Genomic DNA, 12,150 nt, shown 5'->3' on the forward strand with positions numbered 1-12,150 from the left:
CTTAAATGGCGCCAGAGGCATCGCAACAACTATGGGATGTCCCAGCACATCCTTGGACTGTGTCAGTCATTGATGTAAACAATGCATTTCACTGTATATTCTCATGTACGCATGAAAATAAAACTGATCCTCTTTTACCTTCAATTGATACTATAGTACCTGGTTCAACTCCTTCTTCCGGCACCCCTTTCCATATACTCACCACCCTCTGTGTGGAAAAAGGTCCCTTTAAAATCTTTTCCCTCTCTCCCTAAATCTGTGTCTCCCAGTTGTGATCTCCTCTACCCTGAGGAAAAGCTGTCACTTCCCACCTTATCGATTCCTCTCATGATTTTAAACATTTTGTCCTCATAAAACCCAGGTTTAACACCAATTTATTTTAAAGAGCTATTGTTCTGACTAGAGTATTTCTAACAAAGGCATGGACATGAAACAAAACCTCTTCAAGTTCCATATGCCACTTCTTTCTCCCATATTTCTTACCTGTAACTGTTTACCAAGGAATTCTTGGAAGGAAACAGATGTGCAAAGAGATTCAGATTCATTAATCACATGTTCATCAAAACATACAGTGAAACGCATCATTTAAATTAGCAAACAATACAACCACATAGTGTCGCCACACATTCCGTTACCAAATGATGGATGTCTTCGTGTAAACGGCATGGCGATGTCTGACATATACCAACACACAGCAGATGGTTGTTGAGCTGACTGCTGAGATTCGTAGCGGGAGCATTATTTTAGAACCTGTGAACTGTGGGAAATGCATCTGTACCATCATGCAATGTAAATATTGAAAGCTATGATTGAACGAGAGAGGTAGAGACAGAGAGATATGTAAAAGGCATCATTAAATATAAGGTTCTACCAACCAATACACACTACTCTGGGAGGCCAATGAAATGTAATAGCTGTGGTGGGCACCTACTTCTTATGGCCTATCAGTGCTTTCAAGAGGCTAGTTCTTTAACACCTCCCTGCAAGTGCATGTTGTCAAAGGGATTCCTCACTTGTGTGCATTTGACAAATCTTTATACACTAGTGAGTAAGAGGGGTTGAAGTGTGTAAGTGGATCAAAATGGCCTGCAGATATTGGGACCAAATCTTGTTGGACATCCAGAATCTTCTCCAAAAAAGAAGTTTTTTTTTTGACAAAACAACTTATGTGACTGACACCCTGAAGAGCTGGTGGACAATATCTCCAGAGTTGACATACTGAGGTTGCTCAACAATTCTGGGAAGCAGTCTTCAATAGTCGCAGGCCCTACATTTACATATAATGTGCCAGATGTTGCTAGATGCCTTAAACAATACAGTTTGTTGTCCATGCTCGTCTCAGAGTGCATAAAGTGCACACACAGACTCCTGCAATGTGCTGAAGGTAATTAGTGCCTGTGGAATTAATTGTGGCAAGCATAGAGAATTTGCCTTTAAGAATTGTTGGAGAAGCAGTTGACAAAGGAAAGTAATCCTGGCAAAGGCCTTGCAAACTGCTGAACAAACCTACATGAACATCATTTGCCCTAAAAGGGGGAGCTCCCTGACGTAAAAGATTGAGATGAAACATTGCTTGAAACAACTTACTTTTCATACAGCACATCTATTATATTTTTATACTTCCTTATTAACTAAGTTAAGGTCGATCTAATTCATACTTACTTTTCATTTTCCCAGCTCCTTGTGGAGGGAATCTAACTGGGCCCTCAGGAATTATCCTCTCTCCATTTTATCCAGAACCCTATCCTCACAGCAAGGAGTGCGATTGGAAAGTGACGGTTTCACCTGATTATGTTATTGCCCTGACATTTCAGAGGTAAGTTTTTCGTCAATGTGAGGTAACTAAAAGTGAATTGTTCGAGGTGTACCAAACGATGAGATGTCAATAGAATGGACAGCCAAAGACATTTGTCCCAGGCAGAAATGTCTACTACATGGAGGCTAATGAAGGTATTGGGATGAAAATGTAGTGGCGATGTCAAAGGCAATTCTTTTTACAAAGAGAGTAGGAGGTGAATGGGGTTGTGATAGATAAGATACTGTACATTAGGGACATTTAAAAGCTCTTAGATAGGATAACAGGAAAATGGAGGGCTATGTGGGGTGGAAGGTTTAGACTGGTCTCAGAGTAGGTTAAAGGTTAGCGCAAGATCTTGGGCTGAAGACCCTGTACTGTGCTGTACCGTTCTATGTTCTAAATGAGAATTGGACAAGTGATTGAAATTGAGGAACTTACAGGAAAATGGAGACCAAGCCATTCCTTTTCCAAAGACCTGTGTGAACACAATGAACCAAATAACCGTTTTTTTTTTGCAATAATTTCTATTATTATTGAAACATTAGTCTTGTGTTGTGACAAGTCCATAAGATGAAATTCTAAATATTAGACGGTACACCATTATTTTTCTTCAGAACTAGAAAGCGAGCAAGCCATTGCAGGAATTACATGATGCACTTTAGCTCCGGAGCTCAAATTGCCATGGTAGTGTTTTGTCTGTTCTGTTCAAGTTAAGCAAATCAGATTTTAGATGCAGAGTTCATGCACGTACATCAGTTCAATATAAGTGCACAACCTATCATTTGTTTCACATGTATAACAGAGGAGAGGTTTCTTTTTCACTGTGTATACAGTCAATATAGAAGGCAAAAATGAATAATTCTAAGATCTGCTGAATGTCACGTTTTACCCATTTAAAAAAAATTATAATGAATTCAAATGTAAAGGTGTAAATTGCACATACAATTTCTAAATCTGTAAATTCCTCAGAAATACAGAAGTGTGTTTCTATTTTTAATGATTACAGTTTTATCACGCTGGTTTTGCAACATACTAATTAGGAAGTGCCAGAGTAATAGTTCGATAGGCAGCTGGAGGATGGCATTGTGACCTTTCCTCAACAGGAGTTTGCATCCTGGAATGATGTAGATGTCACAGGCATTATCTCCTGCTGAAACCTTGATAAACAACTGTGGTCTGTTGACTTGAACAGTATTGCGTAACGCCAATTATTACTGTCTTGTTAGACCTGGGCAAAGTGGAAAAATATCAGGTGCGAATAATCAATATTTTACTTCTGTTCCACAAAAATCATTGAAATTGAAATACTAGTGAATTTGCATACTTCACTTCATTGAATTCCTTGTGGATTGAAAATAGGACTTCATTTCAAGTGAAGAAAAAAATCTTTGATTGTAGTCAGATATTCTCATGTTGAATGGGTCCTTTCTAATTATTCCTTGTTATATACTTTGCTCAACAAAAATGCTTACTGAGAGGTAGTAAAGACTTCCCTGCAACAAAGTTATAAAAATCAAGACAAATGTGTAAATGTTTCCTGCATAAGCTCAATTCATATAATCTATTCTTAAAGACAAAGAACATAAGTAAAAGTTTTAGATTTTATTTTCAAAACTTTTGACATACCCAGTTCCTCCATAATTATCGCTTAATAATGTGGCTAGGCAGAACTTTCCACCTTCTTTCTTTACTTTTCTTCTTTTTTCTTCTTTCTCTCTCTTCTGAATTCTTTTGCACACCTATTTTGTTTCCGAACACTCCTTGTTTCTTTCCCTTAACTTCATTTTTTTTCATTTCTCCTTTCAGTTGTTTATTCCTTTGATACACCCTCACGCTGTAGTATTTCAGGGCTCTCCATATTCTACAACAACAGCAGCCAATTGGCCTCTATCATTTTAGAGTTCCTTGATAACTTGAAGAAACAATGCAGCACTGAAGGAGAGGATTCAGCCCATCAAGTCTGCACTGGCTCTTTTGTAAGCTGACATTTATATTAGATAGCCATATTATCCATTTCAGGAGTACCATGTTCAAGCTATAATCAATGTCATATGCTAATATCACTCCAGATTTTGCTCCAAAATGGAGGAGGATTTAGGAATACGCCTCTGAATGTGAAAAAAAAAAGATTCAGAGCCTCCCTTATCATATAAAAAATACTTAGAGAATGTAACTTTCCTTTCTATTCTTCACACATACTTTTACATTTTTACTGAGTGTCAATATCTCTGAGGATCTACCCTAGGTCAAACATATTGATGCAGTTCACAAAGAAACTGCTATATTTCATTTTTAGTTTGAGGAGGTCTGTTATGTCACCAAAGTCATGTGCAAATTTCTACATTTGTACTGTGGAGAGCATTCCAACTGGCTGCACCACCGTCTGGTATTGGGGGAGGGAGGTGCTACTGCACCGGATTGAAATAAACTGCAGAGAGTTATAAACGTAATCACCCTCCATCATGGGCAATAACCTCCTTGGTCTCCAGGATATCTTCAGGAGAAATGCTTTAAAAAGGTAGTATCCATCACAAAGGACCCTCTTCACCCGGGACATGCCCTGTTCTCACTAGTACCATCAGGAAGGAGGTACATCAACATAAAGGCATATACTCAACGATTCAAGAGCAACTTCTTCACCTCTGCCATCAGACTTCTGAATGGACATTGAACCCATGAACACTACATCACTACTTTTTGATTTCGATTTTTGCATTACTTACTAAATTTAACTATATAGTACTTATATACAAACAGTAATTCACAGTTTTCTCTTTTATTATGTATTGCATTGTATTGCTTCCTCAAAGACAACAAATTTCATGACATTTGCCAGTGATATTAAACCTGTCTCCAATTCTGATTCTGTATGTCAATGTAAAAAGGCTAGGTTTTTTTTGCAATGGAGGCAAAATAGTTCAACCATGGTGAGTGGAAGAATTAATAAAGACAAACATAAAAATTGTTTTTTGCAAAATAATAAAAGTAACTTATTTGTGGTAATCCTGACAATTAAACAAGGCAAAATATTTCTTTTAATGTGATTTCTTTCAGAAGTATTTCTTTTAATGTGTTTTGATACCTAAGCACTAAGACCTCTGCTGCTCTTGGTAAATAGAAACTGGGTCGTGAAGCATACTTCAAAAATATCCCAGCAACACACACAAAATGCTGGAGGAACTCATCAAGCCAGCCAGGATCTATGGAAAAGAGTAAACAGTCAACATTTTAGGCTGAGACCCTTCATCAGGGCTGATGCTGGCCTGCAGAGTTCCTCCAGCAGTTTTGGTGTGTTGCTTGGATTTCCAGTGTCTGCAAATGTTCTCGTCATCAAAAGTATCCCCATTGTACTTGACAAAGTCTTCAACATTATGTTGAATCTAATTCCTTCTCTTTTCTTTCAGCTTCAATGTAGAACCAGGCTATGACTTCCTTCATATCTATGATGGACCAGACTCTCTCAGTCCACTGATTGGTAGCTTCCAAGGCTTGCAGGTGCCTGACAGAATAGAAAGCAGCAGCAACAGCCTCTTTCTGGCCTTTCGGAGTGATGCCTCTGTCAGCATGATGGGATTTGTCCTTAAATATAAGGGTAACACATTTTCCTTTAAACAGTAAAATAATTAATTTGTACTACTTTTACCAATACCCAAGGTAGAGTGCTAATGGACAAACCTTGCATGCAAAAATATATTGACACACCTAAACTCATTATTTTCTTTAAATTTTGTGCAGAGTTTTAAAGAATAATTACTTTTTTTCTGGGCTGTGGATAGTACCAGTTAATTAGCTCCAAAAGAAAGGTGGTGGTGGTGAATGCTTCTGATGTGCTCCTAAAAAAGAAGCTAGTCAGTATCATCTATGAATGGAATTGGGGAGATTGTTGGGCAGGTATTGGATGCCAATCTGCAGTGGACAGGGGGAAAGGAAAGAATCTAAGAAAGTTGATGATACTACTTTAAAATATAAAATATAATCAAATATGATTGAAACATTGCTATTCTTGCAATTTCTTAGTAAGTTAAACATACATCTGATAGTAATGCCTCCTACTACAAGGAAAAGAGGCAAAAGGGAACAATACAGATGCTGAGCTGTGATGTCCATATTTTCACAAGAATGTTTCAGAAGTGGGATTGGTCCATTTATACCATCCTGGTCCACATGCTTTGCTTCAAATTTCTGGATTAGTGGAGTCAAGAGTTTTATGAATGATATAGTATGTTTTCCATTTGGAAGGCAAAGGCTTGAATGACATTGGACAAGATTGCAGTGAACCCATCCTGCACCTTGCACTCACCTGTCTTGTGATGCCCACAGCTGCATTTCCCAGTTTAGGCCATGTGGTTCCCAGCACACTGATAGCCTCATAACTGTGGTCATTCTGAGAGAGATTAGTGAGCGGCAACAAGATTTCAGACAGAAGAAACTAAGACCCCTTTCACTGTTCATAGGAGTTAGAACCAAAACTGAACCTCTTGACCATATCTGCATGCATTGAGTTGCTGTCACATGATTGGCTGATTAGATACTTGCATTATCAAGCAGGTGTATAGGTGAACTTAATAATGTTGCCATTAAATGTATGTATATATCTACATACCTTAATATATTTATCTATATTGATATCTTTCTATCTATGCATGTATATATCTACATAAATAAGTAACATATATGCATAAATTTTTATAGATATATACATGTATAGATAGATACTGTATACATTGATAGATCTAGATACATATGTCTTACATATACAGTATATATTTTTTAATTAAACCTCCAATTTAGTGAAGGGAGGTAATTTCACTGAAATGAATGAGACAGTGCTGGATTAGTATAAATAGGAGGGATCAGCTGCGAAGTATTACAAACTCTTTAGCACAGTTTGTTACTGGATTGTGCCTGAATACCATGATCACTTTGGGAATAAGTGGGAGGTCAGCTCTTTGTCAACTAACCCCCATTGTGCTCCACACTTCAGTCGCACTGTGCCCAGGTTCAGAAAGGTGGAACACACTGAAATGCACTGTGCAGTCACTGTAGTCGTCGGAGCCCCCAGGCTAACTGTCAGAGAGACTGAGCTCATTTAAAGAGAAATTAACTTGACACTGAAACCAACTGATACCCGTGAGACATAGCAGAGGCCAATTAAAAGACAGCAAAGTCAATTCTTATTTCAGATTAATGCACATCTATTGTAACTGATTCAGGCATCACACAAAACCTTACCCTGCCAGCTTATTAACATGATAGTAACAGGCTGTGCTGGTTGGCTGGAGATATACGCCACACCTTGAATTTATGAATGGCAAGCGTGAAGTAAAATATATCCAGTGGTGCTTTAATCCATTCAACATCCCAGAGAGCAGGTGACTGCAGCAGACACAAAAACTCATTGTACAATTGCATCTCAAATTTGACTTCTCAATGGTGTGAAGGGAATTGCTCTTTGAAATTATGACCGTCAATATACCTTGGCCAAAGATTTTATCACTGTGTAAACCTTCCTGCCCTATCTTCATCATCACCATCTAATACTTTCTTCTGATTGGTGTGGCATCTTGCTCAGTTTCTGAGTTGTACAAATATCCTAAAATGTATGCCCATCCGTGCAAGCATGTGTACAATTGTCATACAGTCATAGAATACTTAAGCACAGAAACAGACCCTTCAATCCATCTAGTCCATGATGAACCATTAGTCTGCACCAGGACCATAGCCCTCTATAACCCTCCCATCCATATAACCCTCCCATCCATATAACCCTCCCATCCATCTTATCTAAATTTCTCTTAAATGATTAAATTAGACCCATAAGAGAGTCAATAAGGCACAGGAACAGAATTAGATCATTTGGCATATCAAGTCTGCTCCACCATTTCATCACGGCTTATCCAATCTTTCTCTCAGCCCCAATCTCCTGCCTTCTCCCCGTATCCCTTCATGCCCTGAGCAATCAAGAAACTATCAACTTCTGTCTTAAATATACACAAAGACTTGACCTCTACAGCTGCTTGTGGCAAAGAATTCTACAGATTCACCACTCTGGTGAAAGAAATTCCTCCCCATCTCTGTACTAAAAGGACACTTCTCTATTCTGTGGCTATGTTCTCTGATCTTAGACTCTCCCACCATAAGAAACATCTTCTCCACATCCACTCTATCAAGATCTTTTACCATTCGATAGGATTCAATGACGCCATCACTCATTTTTCTGAATTCTAGTGAATACAGTCCTAGAACCATCTGGCACTCTTTATATGACAAGCCATTCAAACCTGGAATCATTTTTGTGAACTTCCTTTGAACCCTGTAACACCATTGTCTCATAACTTGTTAAGCTGCTTCGTGTGGCAACTTTTCAAAGGTCTTCTGAAAATCTATGTACACAACATCAACTGACTTTTCTTTGTCTATCCTGCTTGCTATTTCTTCAAAGAATTTTAACATATTTGTCAAGTAAAATTTTCCCTTGAGTAAATCATGCTGATTATGGCCTATTTTATTACTGCCTCCAAGTACACTGAGGCCTCATCCTTAATAATCAACTCCAACAACTTCCCAACCACTGAGGTCAGACTAACTGGCCTATAATTTCTTCTCTTTGCTTCTCTCCCTTCCTGAAGAGTGGAGTGACATTTGCAAATTTCCAGTCTTCTGGAACGATTACAGAATGTAGTGATTCTTGAAAGATCATTAGTGATGCCTCCACAATCGCTTCAGCCACCTTTTTCAGAACTCTGGGGTGTGCACCATCTAGTCCAGGTGAGTTATCTACCTTCAGATCTTTCAATTTCCCAAGAACCTTCTCTCTAGTAATCGTAACTTCATACACTTTATGCCCCGTAACACCTGGAACTTCCACGATTCTGCTAGTATCTTTAGTAATGGACTAGGACAACTGTGCCTCTCCAAAGAGTGCTATAACAGGTCATACTTACCCTTACCCATTAGGTTCTATATTGAGTCAACCTATAGCTCTCTCATGCCTCTGTAATTCCCTTTACTGCACTGCAGCACTGATACATATGATTTTAGCTTCTCCTTTTCAAATTTCAGAATGAAATCGATCATATTATGATTACTTTCCCCTAGGGGCTCTTTTACCTTAAACTCTCTGTTTTATTACATATCTACCATTTGCACTTTCTTTTCATTCTATACACTCAGCACACTCTGACTGAAGAAGTTTCCCTCATTTTCCTGTTAAGCATTTCACCTTTCACTCTTAACCCTTGACATCTAGCTGTTGTTTCACCCAATTTCAGTGGAACAAAACTTGCTCGTATTTACCCTATCTATGCCCCTCATAATTTTGTATACCTCTATCAAATCTCTCCTCAATCTTCTACATTCTAGGGAATACAGTCCTAACCTATTCAACCTTTCCCTGTAACTCTGATCCTCAAGTTCCAGGAAAATTTTCTAAATTTTCTCTACATTTTTTCAGTCTTATTTATATCTTTCCTGTAGGTAGGTAACCAAAATTGCACACAATATTCCAAACTAGGCCTCACCAACATCTTATACAATTTCAACATAATATCTCAACTCCTGTACTCATTACTTTGATTTCTGAAGGTCAATGTGCCGAAAACTTTCTTTACCACCCTATCTATCTGTAATGCCACTTTCAAGTAATTACAGATCTGTATTCCCAGAAACTCCACCACTCTCCTCAATGCCCTACTGCTCACTGTGTAATACCTTCGCTATTTTGACCTTCCAAGTTGTAACACCTCATAATTGTGTGTGTATGTGTGTGTGCGCGTGCGCCCTTAACTCCCACCATCATGACAAGCTTTTTGGTTGACTGCTCATCATACTCATCTTGGGCATCTGAAACCTGGCGGAGCCCATGCCCCGCCAGGTATTTTTTGAGGTCGAGTTGCTAGCTCAACAGTCAACCCAGGCACGGATGGAGAGCGTGCAAGGGAGCCAGCCGGATTCGAACTCGGGACCTCTCAACTCAAAGTCCAGTGCTGATGCCACTATGCCACCAGCCGGCATAAACACCTCATAATTATCTGCATTAAATTCCATCTACCATTTTTCAGCCCAGTTTTCTAGCTGGTCCATATCCTACGGCAATAGTAGGATAGTCTTCCAGTCTTCCTTGCTGTCCACTGCAACTTAATCTTGGTGTCATTAACAAATTTGTTGATCATCATCCAGATCATTGATATAGATGACAAGTAACAATGGACCCAGCGCTGATCCCTGTGGCACACCACTAATAATACACCTCCAGTCAGAGAGGCAACCATCTATGACCACTCTCTAACTTCTCCTACAAAGCCACTGTCTAATCCAATTACCTCATCTTGAATTCAAAGTGTCTGAACCTTCTTGACCAACTTCCTATGCCGGATCATTTCAAAGGCCCTGCGAAAGTCCTTGTAGACTACATCCACTGCTTTTACCTTCATTAATTTTTCTGGTAACATCCTTGAAAAACTATAGAATTGATTAGACACAGCCTAACACACATAAAGACATGTCGACTATCCTCAACCAGTCCTTGTCTATCCAGATACTTACATATCCCGTCCCTTAGACACCTTCCAATAGCGTTCCCACTGCTGATGTCAAGCTCACTAGCCTGTAATTTCCTGGCTTACTCTTAGAGCCTATCTTAAACAATGGAACAACATTACTAATCCTCCAATCCCCTGGCACTTCACCCGTGGCGAAGGATGCTTTAAATATCTCTGCTAGGGCCCCTGCTATTTCTGCACTTATCTCCCACAGAGTCTGACAGAGCAACGTGTCAGGCCCTGAGGATTTATCCACCCTAATTTCCCCCAAGACAGAAAACACCTCCTCCTCTGTAGTCTGAATAGGGTCCATGACCTCGCTGTTGTTTGGCCTCAATTCTATAGACTCTGTGTCTGTCTCCTAAGTAAATACAGATGCAAAAAAAATCCATTTCAGATCTCCGCCAACTCCTTCAGCTCCATGCATAGATTACCTTTCTGATCTTCCAGAGGACCAATTTTTTTCTCTTTCTTTTTATCCTTTTGCTCTTAGTATATCTGTAAATGTCCTTAGGATTCTCCTTCACCTTGTCTGCGAGAGCTATCTCATCTTTAATTAGCCCTCTTGATTTCCTTCATAAGTGTTCTCTTGCCTTTCTTATACTTCAAGTACTTCAGTTGTTTTTACTTGCCTATACCTGCTATTCACCTCCTTCTTTTTCTTAATCAGTGCCTCAATATCTCTTGGCAACAGGGTTCTCTACACCTTGTGCATTGCAACCAGAATATTGTCCCTAAGCTTCTGTGGTGTTGTCCATCTTCATTGTCCATGTACTTGTTACCTGACAATATCAGCTGAAGAAAGACAATGGACAACTAACCAGAAAGAAAGGTGATCCAGTTGAGGAGAGGGGTTTTGCAGATGGAGACATGTTATTGGCTGTACATTCTTTGACCTCTTTTGATCAGGGTTGACAACGGATATTGCATCCTAGCTGCCTAGCTACACAAACAGTATAATGTTGAAAGTAAGCTGTTACCCATTTGAAAGCTCCCCCACCATGCATCTGATGACCCAAAAAGAACGGCCAGTGAAGAGACTGATACAATTTGGCACCAGCAATGTCACAGGAGTTGCCAGTCAGCAATGAACTCAATGAAGGACTGCGTTAGGGAATCCAGCTCTAGATTTTTCCCTGCAAACACGAGGAAACCTGCAGATGCTGGAAATTCGAACAACACACAAAAGATGCTGGCGGAACACAGCAGGCCAGGCAGCATCTATAGGGAGAAGCGCTGTTGACGTTTCGGGCCAAGACCCTTCGTCCTGATGAAGGGTCTTGGCCCGAAACATCGACAGCGCTTCTCCCTATAAATGCTGCCTGGCCTGCTGTGTTCCACCAGCATTTTGTGTGTGTTGTTCTAGACTTTTCCCTCAAAGTTTACTCCCAAAGCCTTCTCCATGTGTGGATATAGCTGCAAGGCAGCGGAGGTTTGAGATCAGGGTTTTCCTCCTCCTAAATGAGTTGACCAAAGCTGACGAATCCCTTCTGCCTGAAAGAACTGGTTTTAAGGTGTCAGTAACCACAGTAGGAACAATTCCACTGGGCTTAATAGCTAAGCCATACGTGAAGACTTGGAGCTGAACTTGGTTGTCAGTGGCTATTTGAGGCGCACAACATTGGGATCATTTAATAGGTGGTGGGAGCTTATCCCTATTACCACCCCTGGATAATTGTACATTAAGAAAGGGATTTGGCCAGTTCCAAATTGATAGTATAATGCTGATGGTGTGAATGATCTGCTATTTCTGGTAGGCATCAGATATGCACGTGCCAATGCCCTACTGGACACAGGATCAAGTGAGCTATA

General features: G+C 39.7%; 1 protein-coding gene across 1 annotated transcript in view; it reads left to right on the forward strand.

Moving 5' to 3' along the window:
• LOC132383331 (CUB and sushi domain-containing protein 1-like) overlaps window positions 1-12,150 on the forward strand; it is a 474,994-nt gene that overhangs the window by 173,680 nt on the left and 289,164 nt on the right. Inside the window, exons 15-16 of the mRNA XM_059954233.1 lie at window positions 1,678-1,816; window positions 5,203-5,390. Of these exons, the coding sequence (XP_059810216.1) occupies window positions 1,678-1,816; window positions 5,203-5,390 (327 nt within the window). The remainder of the gene's footprint in view (window positions 1-1,677; window positions 1,817-5,202; window positions 5,391-12,150) is intronic.

The sequence above is a fragment of the Hypanus sabinus genome, chromosome 30 (assembly GCF_030144855.1).
Source record: "Hypanus sabinus isolate sHypSab1 chromosome 30, sHypSab1.hap1, whole genome shotgun sequence".
NCBI classification, from domain to species: domain Eukaryota; kingdom Metazoa; phylum Chordata; class Chondrichthyes; order Myliobatiformes; family Dasyatidae; genus Hypanus; species Hypanus sabinus.